Source organism: Oncorhynchus keta, chromosome 1 (genome assembly GCF_023373465.1).
Source record: "Oncorhynchus keta strain PuntledgeMale-10-30-2019 chromosome 1, Oket_V2, whole genome shotgun sequence".
Classification (NCBI taxonomy): domain Eukaryota; kingdom Metazoa; phylum Chordata; class Actinopteri; order Salmoniformes; family Salmonidae; genus Oncorhynchus; species Oncorhynchus keta.
Window position 1 is genome coordinate 81235505 of NC_068421.1, and position 16059 is coordinate 81251563.

Consider the following 16059-nt stretch of genomic DNA (forward strand, 5'->3'; position numbering starts at 1 on the left):
AAGAAAGCCATTTCTTAAAGATATCCATAAAAAGTGTCGTTTAAAGTTTGCCACAAGCCACCTGGGAGACACACCAAACATGTGGAAGAAGGTGCTCTGGTCAGATGAAACCAAAATGGAACTTTTTGGCAACAATGCAAAACATTATGTTTGGAGTAAAAGCAACACAGCTCATCACCCTGAACACACCATCCCCACTGTCAAACATGGTGGTGGCAGCATCATGGTTTGGGCCTGCTTTTCTTCAGCAGGGACAGGGAAGATGGTTAAAATTGATGGGAAGATGGATGGAGCCAAATACAGGACCATTCTGGAAGAAAACCTGATGGAGTCTGCAAAAGACCTGAGACTGGGACGGAGATTTGGAGGCAATGAGCCAAAACATAAAGCAAAATCTACAATGGAATGGTTCAAAAATAAACATATCCAGGTGTTAGAATGGCCAAGTCAAAGTCCAGACCCGAATCCAATCGAGAATCTGTGGAAAGAACTGAAAACTGCTGTTCACAAATGCTCTCCATCCAACCTCACTGAGCTCGAGCTGTTTTGCAAGGAAGAATGGGAAAAAATCTCAGTCTCTCGATGTGCAAAATATATAGAGACATACCCCAAGCGACTTACAGCTGTAATCGCAGCAAAAGGTGGCGCTACAAAGTATTAACTTAAGGGGGCTGAATAATTTTGCACGCCCAATTTTTAGTTTTTGATTTGTTAAAAAAGTTTGAAATATCCAATAAATGTCGTTCCACTTCATGATTGTGTCCCACTTGTCGTTGATTCTTCACAAAAAAATACAGTTTTATATCTTTATGTTTGAAGCCTGAAATGTGGCAAAAGGTCGCAAAGTTCAAGGTGGCCGAATACTTTCGCAAGGCACTGTATATATATACACACAGTGGGGCAAAAAAGTATTTAATCAGCCACCAATTGTGCAAGTTCTCCCACTTAAAAAGATGAGAGGCCTGTAATTTTCATTATAGGTACACTTCAACTATGACAGACAAAATGAGAAAAAAAATCCAGAAAATCACATTGTAGGATTTTTAATGAATTAATTTGCAAATTATGGTGGAGAATAAGTATTTGGTCACCTACAAACAAGCAATATTTCTGGCTCTCACAGACCTGTAACTTCTTCTTTGAGAGGCTCCTCTGTCCTCCACTCATTACCTGTATTAATGGCACCTGTTTTAACTTGTTATCAGTATAAAATACACCTGTCCACAACCTCAAACAGTCACACTCCAAACTCCACTATGGCCAAGACCAAAGAGCTGTCAAAGGACACCAGAAACAAAATTGTAGACCTGCACCAGACTGAGAAGAATGAATCTGCAATAGGTAAGCAGCTTGGTTTGAAGAAATCAACTGTGGGAGCAATTATTAGGAAATGGAAGACCACTGATAATCTCCCTCGATCTGGGGCTCCACGCAAGATCTCACCCCGTGGGGTCAAATTGATCACAAGAACGGTGTGCAAAAATCCCAGAACCCCACGGGGGGACCTAGTGAATGACCTGCAGAGAGCTGGGACCAAAGTAACAAAGCCTACCATCAGTAACACACTACGCCGCCAGGGACTCAAATCCTGCAGTGCCAGACGTGTCCCCCTGCTTAAGCCAGTACATGTCCAGGCCCGTTTGGAATTTGAAAGTTTGCACGTCCACGTCCTCCATCCACATCCTCAGACATGGATGGACATCTAATACTGACTTCTATTATGGGTGCCCTGGCTGTATTTTCAAACAAGACAAAACAAAACATACAAATACAAAAGATAACATACTGACGCACAACAACATCATCAGTCCTGCCCAGACCCACCTGTTCTATCTCCAGTGCCTGCACTACTCTCCGCTACATGTCTTCACATTGCACCATTTTGTTCCTCTTCGTCGCCCACGCTCTTTCAATATTTACAGAATGAAGCATCTGCTTTTTCTATTGTCTTAACAATGGAAATTTGGTTCCAGTTTTTAAGAATATGTTTTTTCAAGATAATTGATGAGAAGAGTGTCGTCCAACACATGGGTCCAACACATGGGACCATATGCAGACAGACGGATTAACAACTTTCATTACTCGGGCCATCATTTTGAACTTCATAGCATTCCCAGAAGGCATGGATTATTGACTAATTGTTAGTCTTATACTTATGACTCTCCGTTTTGCTGTAGAATTTATTAATAATTAATAATTATTTGTCTCTTGTATAATAAATTCTATCCATGGGATTAAGCGTACTTTTTCGTTAGATGTAATTTTGTTTGCTATGCTCCCTCCAACTTGTGCCGATATCAGTTATTTTTAAGTCTTGGTTCAAATAGTTCATATTTGAACCAAGAGGTTGTCAGTTGGATAGGTTCTCTGCAAGGTTTTGTATATCTTACCTATCATATGAGTATAATGTTTTGACTCAAATAGAATTTTGAGATTGCTCTGATGTCCAAAAGATTTAAAATCAAAACTTTTAATTTGCATAAAGTTCCTATGCTTTTAGTTTTCCAAATTATCGGTGTACTCTAAAAAGCTATCCAAGGATTGTTCCATAGGGTTGTGTTTTGGGAGTAATATTGGTTCTTGCAGGATCCGTTTAATGTTCTTCCATATTGTTATGGTGTTCTTAACTATGAAGTTGTTAATGTTCTTCCATATTGTTATGAGGTTCTTAACTATGAAGTTGTTAATGTTCTTCCATATTGTTATGAGGTTCTTAACTATGAAGTTGTTAATGTTCTTCCATATTGTAATGGTGTTCTTAACTATGAAGTTGTTAATGTTCTTCCATATTGTTATGAGGTTCTTAACTATGAAGTTGTTAATGTTCTTCCATATTGTAATGGTGTTCTTAACTATGAAGTTGTTAATGTTCTTCCATATTGTTATGAGGTTCTTAACTATGAAGTTGTTAATGTTCTTCCATATTGTTATGAGGTTCTTAACTATGAAGTTGTTAATGTTCTTCCATGTTGTTATGAGGTTCTTAACTATGAAGTTGTTAATGTTCTTCCATGTTGTTATGGTGTTCTTAACTATGAAGTTGTTAATGTTCATCCATATTGTTATGGTGTTCTTAACTATGAAGTTGTTAATGTTCATCCATATTGTTATGGTGTTCTTAACTATGAAGTTGTTAATGTTCTTCCATATTGTTATGGTGTTCTTAACTATGGAGTTGTTAATGTTCTTCCATATTGTTATGGTGTTCTTAACAATGGAGTTGTTAATGTTCTTCCATATTGTTATGGTGTTCTTAACTATGAAGTTGTTAATGTTCTTCCATATTGTTATGGTGTTCTTAACTATGAAGTTGTTAATGTTCTTCCATATTGTTATGGTGTTCTTAACTATGAAGTTGTTAATGTTCTTCCATATTGTTATGGTGTTCTTAACTATGAAGTTGTTAATGTTCTTCCATATTGTTATGAGGTTCTTAACTATGAAGTTGTTAATGTTCTTCCATATTGTTATGAGGTTCTTAACTATGAAGTTGTTAATGTTCTTCCATATTGTTATGAGGTTCTTAACTATGAAGTTGTTAATGTTCTTCCATATTGTTATGGTGTTCTTAACTATGAAGTTGTTAATGTTCTTCCATATTGTTATGGTGGTCTTAACTATGAAGTTGTTAATGTTCTTCCATATTGTTATGAGGTTCTTAACTATGAAGTTGTTAATGTTCTTCCATATTGTTATGGTGTTCTTAACTATGAAGTTGTTAATGTTCTTCCATATTGTTATGGTGTTCTTAACTATGAATTTGTTAATGTTCTTCCATATTGTTATGGTGTTCATAACTATGAAGTTGTTAATGTTCTTCCATATTGTTATGGTGTTCTTAACTATGAAGTTGTTAATGTTCTTCCATATTGTTATGAGGTTCTTAACTATGAAGTTGTTAATGTTCTTCCATATTGTTATGGTGTTCATAACTATGAAGTTGTTAATGTTCTTCCATATTGTTATGAGGTTCTTAACTATGAAGTTGTTAATGTTCTTCCATATTGTTATGGTGTTCTTAACTATGAAGTTGTTAATGTTCTTCCATATTGTTATGGTGTTCATAACTATGAAGTTGTTAATGTTCTTCCATATTGTTATGAGGTTCTTAACTATGAAGTTGTTAATGTTCTTCCATATTGTAATGGTGTTCTTAACTATGAAGTTGTTCATGTTCTTCCATATTGTTATGGTGTTCTTAACTATGAAGTTGTTAATGTTCTTCCATATTGTAATGGTGTTCTTAACTATGAAGTTGTTAATGTTCTTCCATATTGTTATGAGGTTCTTAACTATGAAGTTGTTAATGTTCTTCCATATTGTTATGGTGTTCATAACTATGAAGTTGTTAATGTTCTTCCATATTGTTATGAGGTTCTTAACTATGAAGTTGTTAATGTTCTTCCATATTGTTATGGTGTTCTTAACTATGAAGTTGTTAATGTTCTTCCATATTGTTATGGTGTTCTTAACTATGAAGTTGTTAATGTTCTTCCATATTGTTATGGTGTTCATATCTATGGAGTTGTTAATGTTCTTCCATATTGTAATGGTGTTCTTAACTATGAAGTTGTTAATGTTCTTCCATATTGTTATGAGGTTCATAACTATGAAGTTGTTAATGTTCTTCCATATTGTTATGAGGTTCATAACTATGAAGTTGTTAATGTTCTTCCATATTGTTATGGTGTCCTTAACTATGAAGTTGTTAATGTTCTTCCATATTGTTATGGTGTTCTTAACTATGAAGTTGTTAATGTTCTTCCATATTGTTATGGTGTTCTTCACTATGAAGTTGTTAATGTTCTTCCATATTGTTATGGTGTTCTTAACTATGAAGTTGTTAATGTTCTTCCATATTGTTATGGTGTTCTTAACTATGAAGTTGTTAATGTTCTTCCATATTGTTATGGTGTTCTTCACTATGAAGTTGTTAATGTTCTTCCATATTGTTATGGTGTTCTTAACTATGAAGTTGTTAATGTTCTTCCATATTGTTATGAGGTTCTTAACTATGAAGTTGTTAATGTTCTTCCATATTGTTATGGTGTTCTTCACTATGAAGTTGTTAATGTTCTTCCATATTGTTATGAGGTTCTTAACTATGAAGTTGTTAATGTTCTTCCATATTGTTATGGTGTTCTTAACTATGAAGTTGTTAATGTTCTTCCATATTGTTATGGTGTTCATATCTATGAAGTTGTTAATGTTCTTCCATATTGTTATGGTGTTCTTAACTATGAAGTTGTTAATGTTCTTCCATATTGTTATGAGGTTCATAACTATGAAGTTGTTAATGTTCTTCCATATTGTTATGAGGTTCTTAACTATGAAGTTGTTAATGTTCTTCCATATTGTTATGAGGTTCATAACTATGAAGTTGTTAATGTTCTTCCATATTGTTATGAGGTTCATAACTATGAAGTTGTTAATGTTCTTCCATATTGTTATGGTGTTCTTAACTATGAAGTTGTTAATGTTCTTCCATATTGTTATGGTGTTCTTAACTATGAAGTTGTTAATGTTCTTCCATATTGTTATGGTGTTCTTAACTATGAAGTTGTTAATGTTCTTCCATATTGTTATGGTGTTCTTCACTATGAAGTTGTTAATGTTCTTCCATATTGTTATGGTGTTCTTCACTATGAAGTTGTTAATGTTCTTCCATATTGTTATGAGGTTCTTAACTATGAAGTTGTTAATGTTCTTCCATATTGTTATGAGGTTCTTAACTATGAAGTTGTTAATGTTCTTCCATATTGTTATGAGGTTCTTAACTATGAAGTTGTTAATGTTCTTCCATATTGTTATGAGGTTCTTAACTATGAAGTTGTTAATGTTCTTCCATATTGTTATGAGGTTCTTAACTATGAAGTTGTTAATGTTCTTCCATATTGTTATGAGGTTCTTAACTATGAAGTTGTTAATGTTCTTCCATATTGTTATGAGGTTCTTAACTATGAAGTTGTTAATGTTCTTCCATATTGTTATGGTGTTCTTCACTATGAAGTTGTTAATGTTCTTCCATATTGTTATGAGGTTCTTAACTATGAAGTTGTTAATGTTCTTCCATATTGTTATGAGGTTCTTAACTATGAAGTTGTTAATGTTCTTCCATATTGTTATGAGGTTCTTAACTATGAAGTTGTTAATGTTCTTCCATATTGTTATGAGGTTCTTAACTATGAAGTTGTTAATGTTCTTCCATATTGTTATGAGGTTCTTAACTATGAAGTTGTTAATGTTCTTCCATATTGTTATGGTGTTCTTCACTATGAAGTTGTTAATGTTCTTCCATATTGTTATGAGGTTCTTAACTATGAAGTTGTTAATGTTCTTCCATATTGTTATGGTGTTCTTAACTATGAAGTTGTTAATGTTCTTCCATATTGTTATGGTGTTCATATCTATGAAGTTGTTAATGTTCTTCCATATTGTTATGGTGTTCATATCTATGAAGTTGTTAATGTTCTTCCATATTGTTATGGTGTTCTTAACTATGAAGTTGTTAATGTTCTTCCATATTGTTATGAGGTTCTTAACTATGAAGTTGTTAATGTTCTTCCATATTGTTATGAGGTTCTTAACTATGAAGTTGTTAATGTTCTTCCATATTGGTATGAGGTTCTTAACTATGAAGTTGTTAATGTTCTTCCATATTGTAATGGTGTTTTTAACTATGAAGTTGTTAATGTTCTTCCATATTGTTATGGTGTTCATAACTATGAAGTTGTTAATGTTCTTAGCTTAATCTTTTGAAAACAAACACGTAAAACGATTCTGAGTATGAGCATCTTCAATATGTACCCATTGTTCCTCTTTAGTGCATTTAACTATGTCTGTAGTAAAAACCTTGGGTGGCGAGTTGAAATAATTCCAAGTCTGGATGTATTAAATCAACCTCAGACTTAGGAAGACGTAAAACTTTCCATTTTATTCCATGAGTTTTATTTGCCCATATAAAGTCTGTTATGGAAGAGTATACTTTTTAAAAGAATGTCCCTCAGTGGGGTAATTGTGTTACGGAGCGTAAAAAGAAAGAAAAGAAAGGTAGCAGGCTACTCCACAGAGTTAAAATGATGAGGGCTGTCGTTCTGGAATGCCCCCGAAGCAGTGCCAAACACTGGGAGATTCCCACATCCTAAAAATATTCCCAAAACTCTGCAGAGCCAGGAACACTTCCCATCTTTCCTGTCTTTTGTTGCTTTGCTCTAACTTTTCCATAGCAAAGATAGATTAACCCTAACACCTTGGAAATCCATATTTGAACCCTAATACATTGAAAACCCTTATTTGAACCCTAATACCTTAAAAACCCTTATTTGAAATCCCTTCTAACTTAAAGGCAGGAAGTCACAGCACAGTAGCGGATTCTGAAAGCAACATCGGTAGAAACCAAGGCCCAATAAATAAGTGACTGTTAATGACTGTTAATGTTAGAAATTTTAATACTGGTCTAAAGTGAATAGCAAAAAGACATAACAGACATTACATCTCAAAATGGGATGCTTTGAGTGTTTCACTTTACTCTCATCTACTGGCCGAAGGATTTGGCAGCAGAACATGGTTGAATCAACTTGACAAAATGTAATAACGAGAAAGACGCAAGGCCATGTGAAATATATACTTTAATATGACCATACATTTCTCAAGATCAGTACAAAGTATTATTCTATTTAGGGATGCTTTCATCATAGCTTTCTGTTTCCAAGACAGACATACAAACAGGACAGAGATGAAACAAAACAACTATTACAGAAACACGTTGACCGTATGACACTTACTGTACACGCAAACGATGTGCACGTGCTCAGACACAATGTGGACATGTGACACACTGATTAAGAGGGAAGGAGGGAGGGGGTTAGAGAAAGAGTGAAGAGGGAGGAATGCATTGATAGATACAGTGCTAGGCCAGCCCTGGAGGAGAGGAAACAGGGCCAGGCCAGGCCCGGAGGAGAGGAAACAGGGCCAGGCCCAGAGGAGAGGAAACAGGGCCAGGCCAGGCCCGGAGGAGAGGAAACAGGGCCAGGCCAGGCCAGGCCCGGAGGAGAGGAAACAGGGCCAGGCCTGGAGGAGAGGAAACAGGGCCAGGCCAGGCCCGGAGGAGAGGAAACAGGGCCAGGCCCAGAGGAGATGAAACAGGGCCAGGCCAGGCCCAGAGGAGAGGAAACAGGGCCAGGCCAGGCCCGGAGGAGAGGAAACAGGGCCAGGCCCGGAGGAGAGGAAACAGGGCCAGGCCCAGAGGAGAGGAAACAGGGCCAGGCCCGGAGGAGAGGAACCAGGGCCAGGCCCAGAGGAGAGGAAACAGGGCCAGGCCAGGCCCGGAGGAGAGGAAACAGGGCCAGGCCCGGAGGAGAGGAACCAGGGCCAGGCCCAGAGGAGAGGAAACGGGGCCAGGCCCAGAGGAGAGGAAACAGGGCCAGGCCAGGCCCGGAGGAGAGGAACCAGGGCCGGGCCCGGAGGAGAGGAACCAGGGTCAGACCCGGAGGAGAGGAACAAGGGCCAGATCCGGAGGAGAGGAACAAGGGTCAGGCTAGAACCAGAAAAAACATCCTTATATAATGAAAGCTTCACTGGATAGTTTCCCATCACCATAGGAAACTACTGCACTGCAGTGCAATCGCCTTAGGGACTAGCTAGCTGAATGATTTTCCTTTCTTTTAGTCTTTCAATTAAATGTTCTTTTGAACCTGGTTGTTAGTCTGTGTCAGCAGCTGTCAAAGGGATGACAAAAATGTGGGATAGGAACAAATAGAAAAGAATCTCCATGTACACATAAATATGATACGATAACTTCAGGTGGGAAATATACTTGTTTAAGTTAGTAATAAAGCTTTTGACCATGCAACAATGTTCATCAGTACCTTTTAAACACAACTATGAACTCAGATTAGACCAACCGGCGACAAAACAGATGCCAAATATGTACAAAAAAAATAACAAAAATAACAATATCTCTCTTTCTGCAAGAATGTATTTCTATGTCATATATATTACAGCTTAAGTTGTACCATTAGTCCAGCACGTTTAAGATGTGTACAGGTAGCTTAAGTGGGAGGAAACAAAGCAACATAGACGGGTTAGGTGACAACGTCACGAAAACCATGCACGCATTTCAATGGGGCAGAAGGCCGTGTGTTGTGGTCCTGGATGGCCAGATAGCTAGCAACAATGACAAGAATCTGCCATGTGGGGAAATGTAGATGGCCAGATAGCTAGCAACAATGACAAGAATCTGCCATGTGGGGAAATGTAGATGGCCAGATAGCTAGCAACAATGACAAGAATCTGCCATGTGGGGAAATGTAGGTGGCCAGATAGCTAGCAACAATGACAAGAATCTGCCATGTGGGGAAATGTAGATGGCCAGATAGCTAGCAACAATGACAAGAATCTGCCATGTGGGGAAATGTAGATGGCCAGATAGCTAGCAACAATGACACGAATCTGCCATGTGGGGAAATGTAGATGGCCAGATAGCTAGCAACAATGACAAGAATCTGCCATGTGGGGAAATGTAGATGGCCAGATAGCTAGCAACAATGACAAGAATCTGCCATGTGGGGAAATGTAGATGGCCAGATAGCTAGCAACAATGACAAGAATCTGCCATGTGGGGAAATGTAGGTGGCCAGATAGCTAGCAACAATGACAAGAATCTGCCATGTGGGGAAATGTAGATGGCCAGATAGCTAGCAACAATGACAAGAATCTGCCATGTGGGGAAATGTAGATGGCCAGATAGCTAGCAACAATGACAAGAATCTGCCATGTGGGGAAATGTAGGTGGCCAGATAGCTAGCAACAATGACAAGAATCTGCCATGTGGGGAAATGTAGATGGCCAGATAGCTAGCAACAATGACAAGAATCTGCCATGTGGGGAAATGTAGATGGCCAGATAGCTAGCAACAATGACAAGAATCTGCCATGTGGGGAAATGTAGATGGCCAGATAGCTAGCAACAATGACACGAATCTGCCATGTGGGGAAATGTAGATGGCCAGATAGCTAGCAACAATGACAAGAATCTGCCATGTGGGGAAATGTAGATGGCCAGATAGCTAGCAACAATGACAAGAATCTGCCATGTGGGGAAATGTAGATGGCCAGATAGCTAGCAACAATGACAAGAATCTGCCATGTGGGGAAATGTAGGTGGCCAGATAGCTAGCAACAATGACAAGAATCTGCCATGTGGGGAAATGTAGGTGGCCAGATAGCTAGCAACAATGACACGAATCTGCCATGTGGGGAAATGTAGGTGGCTCGTTTCAGCTTGTTTTATCTTGTGCTTGATACCATGTCTTGTTTTGACTGATGTCACGTCTATGCTAATATGGCGAATATTCTCTAGCTAGCTAACCAACTGTAACAATGTATTTGAGAGACAAGTGCTCATTGTGCAAATGTATTTGTTTTCAATGAACGTTAGAAACAAAATATAGTTGACATGTTATCAACAGTCTAAGCCAACCCCATCTGTTCAACCCCATAGTTGCACATGTGTTGGTTTTGTTGCGAAACAACCAATCCGTCTATATAGTCTATCATGGGTCAACACTACAAGGTTATGGTGAGCATTTAAATATGCCTGTATGGAAATATATATATAAGCTGTAAAAAATAATATATATACTCCAAATACATTTATATATACATAAATATGTTAAATACTGATCATTCTGAATCCCTGGATTTCTGAAAACTTGCTTTTATCTATTTAGGTAGTGGACTCACATGTCGTACTAGCCAGAGCCCTCTCCACACAGTAACTGTTTCTATGAAACACGTGAACTGCTGTTCTGCAGTCAGTATGTACCATACGTAAGTTTACCATATTTGACTTTTTCCTCTTTAAACCCGCAGGTGATCACTGTCTGTCTAGATCGTGGGTCTGAAACTCATTCCATGGAGGGCCTAGTGTCTGCAGGTTTTTGGGTTTTTCCATTTCAATTAGGCCCTAGACAACCAGGTGTAGGGAGTTCCTTACTAATTAATTACCTTAATTAATCAATTAAGCGCAAGGGAGGAGCGAAAACCCGCAGACCCTGGGCCCTCTGTGGAATGAGTTTGGTACGTGTGGTCTTGATCAGGGGTTCTGGGGAACCCCTGGGTGCACATTAAGACCAAACCCTGGTCTAGATCATGTGGGAGGTTGGGGAAGAAGGGCTAAAAGAAAACCAGATATTAATGGTTTTCACCCATGTCATATTCACTTATTCATTTTTCAAATACATGACATCACTTGAGTTATTTTTTCTATCTCTCTTTGTTGCTACAGATTAGCTGCTCTGTTCTAGCAGGTAGAGAGAAACACTTATCACTCATTATCTCCTTGTTTATGTGTTTCTCCATGGTATTGGAGCAGGTATGTATGTGACTGTATGATACGTTTGTACTCGTACCCGAGGAGGAGGAGGGTTCAGAGGTCTAGCCCCCTCCCTGGTTCTCCTCCCAGTCCATAGCCAGCTATACTGCATGTACCATATACCTAAATGACTTGTACTATACACTAAAGCCTGCCTCATAAGTGCATTGCTGTACGTGATAATGTTTCGTACCTCAATAGAAAAGCTCTCCCCTGCCTTAAAGTCCCACCTTCACACAATTAAGGCACCGTTTACACCCCTGGGGGTCAATGGGTTCTTCTAATAAGAAGAGAAGCAACAACAACAACAACAACAACCGGATAAGAACAACAGAACATGAGCGACATGTAAAAACAAGTCATCAAAAGCAAAACATTAATGAAACATCTAATAATGTCTTGTGGGTAGGTGCTAAATGAAGTGTCCAGCCAATCACGCACCAGAGTTCTAAACACCAGAGTTCTGCAGGGGCGCACGACACGGGTGCACGTGCCACTGAGTCGTCTTTATTAAAGGTCACCACGGCAACCCTGGAGCCAAATTCCTGAACCCCAACAACTCTCCAGTCTCGAAGCCCTTAGAATTAGCTAAGCCTTTTCCATCTTCGGGGGCTGTGTGTTTGAGTCAGTCGCATGTTGGGATGAGTGTGTGTTGAGTCAGTAGTCTGTTGGGCTGTGTGTTGAGTAAGTAGTCTGTTGGGCTGTGTGTTGAGTCAGTAGTCTGTTGGGCTGTGTGTTGAGTCAGTAGTCTGTTGGGCTGTGTGTTGAGTCAGTAGTCTGTTGGGCTGTGTGTTGAGTCAGTAGTCTGTTGGGCTGTGTGTTGAGTCAGTAGTCTGTTGGGCTGTGTGTTGAGTCAGTAGTCTGTTGGGCTGTGTGTTGAGTCAGTAGCCTGCTGGGCTGTGTGTTTGAGTCAGTAGCCTGTTGGGCTGTGTGTTGAGTAAGTAGTCTGTTGGGCTGTGTGTTGAGTAAGTAGTCTGTTGGGCTGTGTGTTGAGTAAGTAGTCTGTTGGGCTGTGTGTTGAGTAAGTAGTCTGTTGGGCTGTGTTGAGTAAGTAGTCTGTTGGGCTGTGTGTTTGAGTCAGTAGCCTGTTGGGCTGTGTGTTTGAGTCAGTAGCCTGTTGGGCTGTGTGTTTGAGTCAGTAGCCTGTGAGGCTGAATGTGTGTTGTGTTAGTAGCTAACTTTGAGATTGTTCTTGCTGAGCTCTCTCTCCAGGTTGCCTATGAGCGTGTCGATGCTCTCCTGCAGGTCTCGCAGGTTGACCCTGTTGCTGAGAACGGGGCTGATGTCCTGGATCTTCATGTAAGCCTGGTATGTGTGCTCTTTTGGGTTGTGGAGGGGCAGGATGCGCTCATCCTCATCATCACACACCCTATCGTCTGATGGCTGACCGTCACTGGAGACATCACTCTCCTCCTCTGCTTCTCTCTCCTCTTCCTCCTTCTCTACAGGTCCCTCCATCACCTCCTGGAGTAGTGGGGGTTCCTGTTTTGCTGTAGGTGGCTCTGCCTGTCCTTCCTCCTGTCCACTGTCCAGTAATCCTTCCGGTCTTAGCTCCTCTCCCCCTTCCTTCCCCCTGTCCTCTCCTTCCTGTCCCTCCTCAGCGACCTCCATATCCTCAGAAGGAACATCATCATAGTCATTTTCCTCCTGGGCCAGAGAAGGGGGGAGGTAGCGCTCTCCACAGCGACTCCAGTCACCGGCGTAACGGTTGCTAGGGCTGTCCAGTCGGCCCGGCCTAGGTCGCAACACCCCGGCCATCTCTGCATCACTCAAGTTCAGCACCTGGGGACGCTCCTTCCTCCGACGCAGGGGTGGAGCGGCAGGCTGGTCGGCTGGGCCGGGGTGCTCCAGGATGGGGGATGAGGTCTTTCCATGTGGGTCCACCACTATAAGGAGAGATGTAAAGACAGGAGAGAGAAAGAAATAGTTAGTTAAAGAGTAAACAGGAAGCTATTTAGTCAGTGCCATAGTCCTGTAGCTCTGTTAACTCCTGGTGTATGGCACAAGCTCTTCAAGCACTGTTGGTGCAAACCAATTAAAAAATATTATAATTTTCATTCAAGCACACTGTATACACAAGGTCCTCCTGGGGTACAGCCACGGTCTAAAGGTGGTAGTTTAGACATTAACCCATGCCATGCTGCATAGAAATATGCCAAAGCCACTCCAACACACTCTACTACTTCACTTCTACAGCTGTACATTTGACCTAGTCTGTGATGTCTGTGAACTAACCTAACACACGTCCCTTCTGTGGGGTGAAGAAGGGTTAGGAGGGAATCACATGATATGAGCATGTCTGAGCTAGGAAGATGAACAGAACACTGAGCACGCCAACACTCCAACCACCACAGCCCCGTTACCTGTCTGTCTCTCTGTGTTCCTACTACACGGTGTCCCCCACACCTTTACATACCTCCTACAGTCAGTGGCGGAATAAAACAAAACAAACAAAACACATTTCAGAGGTAAAACTGATATGTCCACTCACTGCAACAAAAAGCAACCAGTCACTGCAACAAAAAGCAACCAGTCACTGCAACAAAAAGCAACCAGTCACTGCAACAAAAAGCAACCAGTCACTGCAACAAAAAGCAACCAGTCACTGCAACAAAAAGCAACCAGTCACTGCAACAAAAAGCAACCAGTCACTGCAACAAAAAGCAACCAGTCACTGCAACAAAAAGCAACCAGTCACTGCAACAAAAAGCAACCAGTCACTGCAACAAAAAGCAACCACTCACTGCAACAAAAAGCAACCAGTCACTGCAACAAAAAGCAACCAGTCACTGCAACAAAAAGCAACCAGTCACTGCAACAAAAAGCAACCAGTCACTGCAACAAAAAGCAACCAGTCACTGCAACAAAAAGCAACCAGTCACTGCAACAAAAAGCAACCAGTCACTGCAACAAAAAGCAACCAGTCACTGCAACAAAAAGCAACCAGTCACTGCAACAAAAAGCAACCAGTCACTGCAACAAAAAGCAACCAGTCGAGCGGCCAGTTGACATGAAAGACCTTGAAACTCGACTTTACTGTTACAGCTATTTCATGCGGAAGAAGGTAGAAAGTAAAGTACACAAGCCCCACAGTGGAACAGCAAAACCAACAGCTGATTTTGATATCATACTGTATGAATGCTTTCAATGAGTACCACCATAACACCAGCACGGTGTGCAGGGTATTTCCACAAAAACGTCTGTAGAGTCCGGATGGTTTGACTAATTAAAAGCTGAGACTCCCACGAACACGTAACATGTTTTGCTCTATGACTTCACAAGCTACACAAGAGTTGTTAGAAGGTATGGGATTCTTCTACATAGGAAATCCCAGGACAAAGTGTCTATAATACTGTACTAAGCTCACATAGTTGCTGTCACAAATTCCAAACTGTTGTCACTGTCATTTCCCAGTGTGCAAACAATTTCTGTACTTATATTCGTATAAATTCATTTTTTATCAGGTTTTTGCTTTGTTGGACCTTCTTTTCTGTATTGACATTTGTCAATAAATCATGAATGCATTTGTTTATATCAAATTGATTTGTGATCTACTTGTAGCCCTGGTTGTCCTGAAAATAAAATGTTAAAACACTTCATTGTGAGGCTAAATATAAGGGCTGGACATACAGATAAATTAAAGTCAGATAAATGAAATGCCGATTTAGTAGATGAACAGATGATGACTGTGTTACAGTGTGTAGTAGATGAACAGATGATGACTGTTACAGAGTGTAGTAGATGAACAGATGATAACTGTTACAGAGTGTAGTAGATGAACAGATGATGACTGTGTTACAGCGTGTAGTAGATGAACAGATGATGACTGTGTTACAGCGTGTAGTAGATGAACAGATGATGACTGTGTTACAGCTTGTAGTAAATGAACAGATGATAACTGTTACAGAGTGTAGTAGATGAATAGATGATGACTGTGTTACAGAGTGTAGTAGATGAACAGATGATGACTGTTACAGAGTGTAGTAGATGAACAGATGATGACTGTTACAGAGTGTAGTAGATGAACAGATGATGACTGTGTTACAGAGTGTAGTAGATGAACAGATGATGACTGTGTTACAGCGTGTAGTAGATGAACAGATGATGACTGTGTTACAGCGTGTAGTAGATGAACAGATGATGACTGTTACAGAGTGTAGTAGATGAACAGATGATGACTGTTACAGAGTGTAGTAGATGAACAGATGATGACTGTTACAGAGTGTAGTAGATGAACAGATGATGACTGTTACAGAGTGTAGTAGATGAACAGATGATGACTGTTACAGAGTGTAGTAGATGAACAGATGATGACTGTGTTACAGAGTGTAGTAGATGAACAGATGATGACTGTTACAGAGTGTAGTAGATGAACAGATGATGACTGTTACAGAGTGTAGTAGATGAACAGATGATGACTGTGTTACAGAGTGTAGTAGATGAACAGATGATGACTGTTACAGAGTGTAGTAGATGAACAGATGATGACTGTGTTACAGCGTGTAGTAGATGAACAGATGATGACTGTTACAGAGTGTAGTAGATGAACAGATGATGACTGTGTTACAGCATGTAGTAGATGAACAGATGATGACTGTGTTACAGCGTGTAGTAGATAAACAGATGATGACTGTGTTACAGCGTGTAGGAGATGAACAGATGATGACTGTGTTACAGCGTGTAGTA

The 16059-nt window shown here is 39.9% G+C and overlaps 1 protein-coding gene across 3 annotated transcripts in view; it reads right to left on the minus strand.

Annotated features, from left to right (window-relative positions):
* Positions 1-7610: 7610 nt before the first annotated feature.
* The window catches only part of syde2 (synapse defective 1, Rho GTPase, homolog 2 (C. elegans)), a 79326-nt gene continuing 70877 nt past the window's right edge, over positions 7611-16059 (minus strand). For all 3 annotated transcript variants that reach the window (XM_052462052.1, XM_052462043.1, XM_052462058.1), the window contains exon 7: positions 7611-13259. In XM_052462052.1, coding sequence (XP_052318012.1) covers positions 12541-13259 — 719 coding nt within the window. In that variant the 3' untranslated portion in view covers positions 7611-12540. The remainder of the gene's footprint in view (positions 13260-16059) is intronic.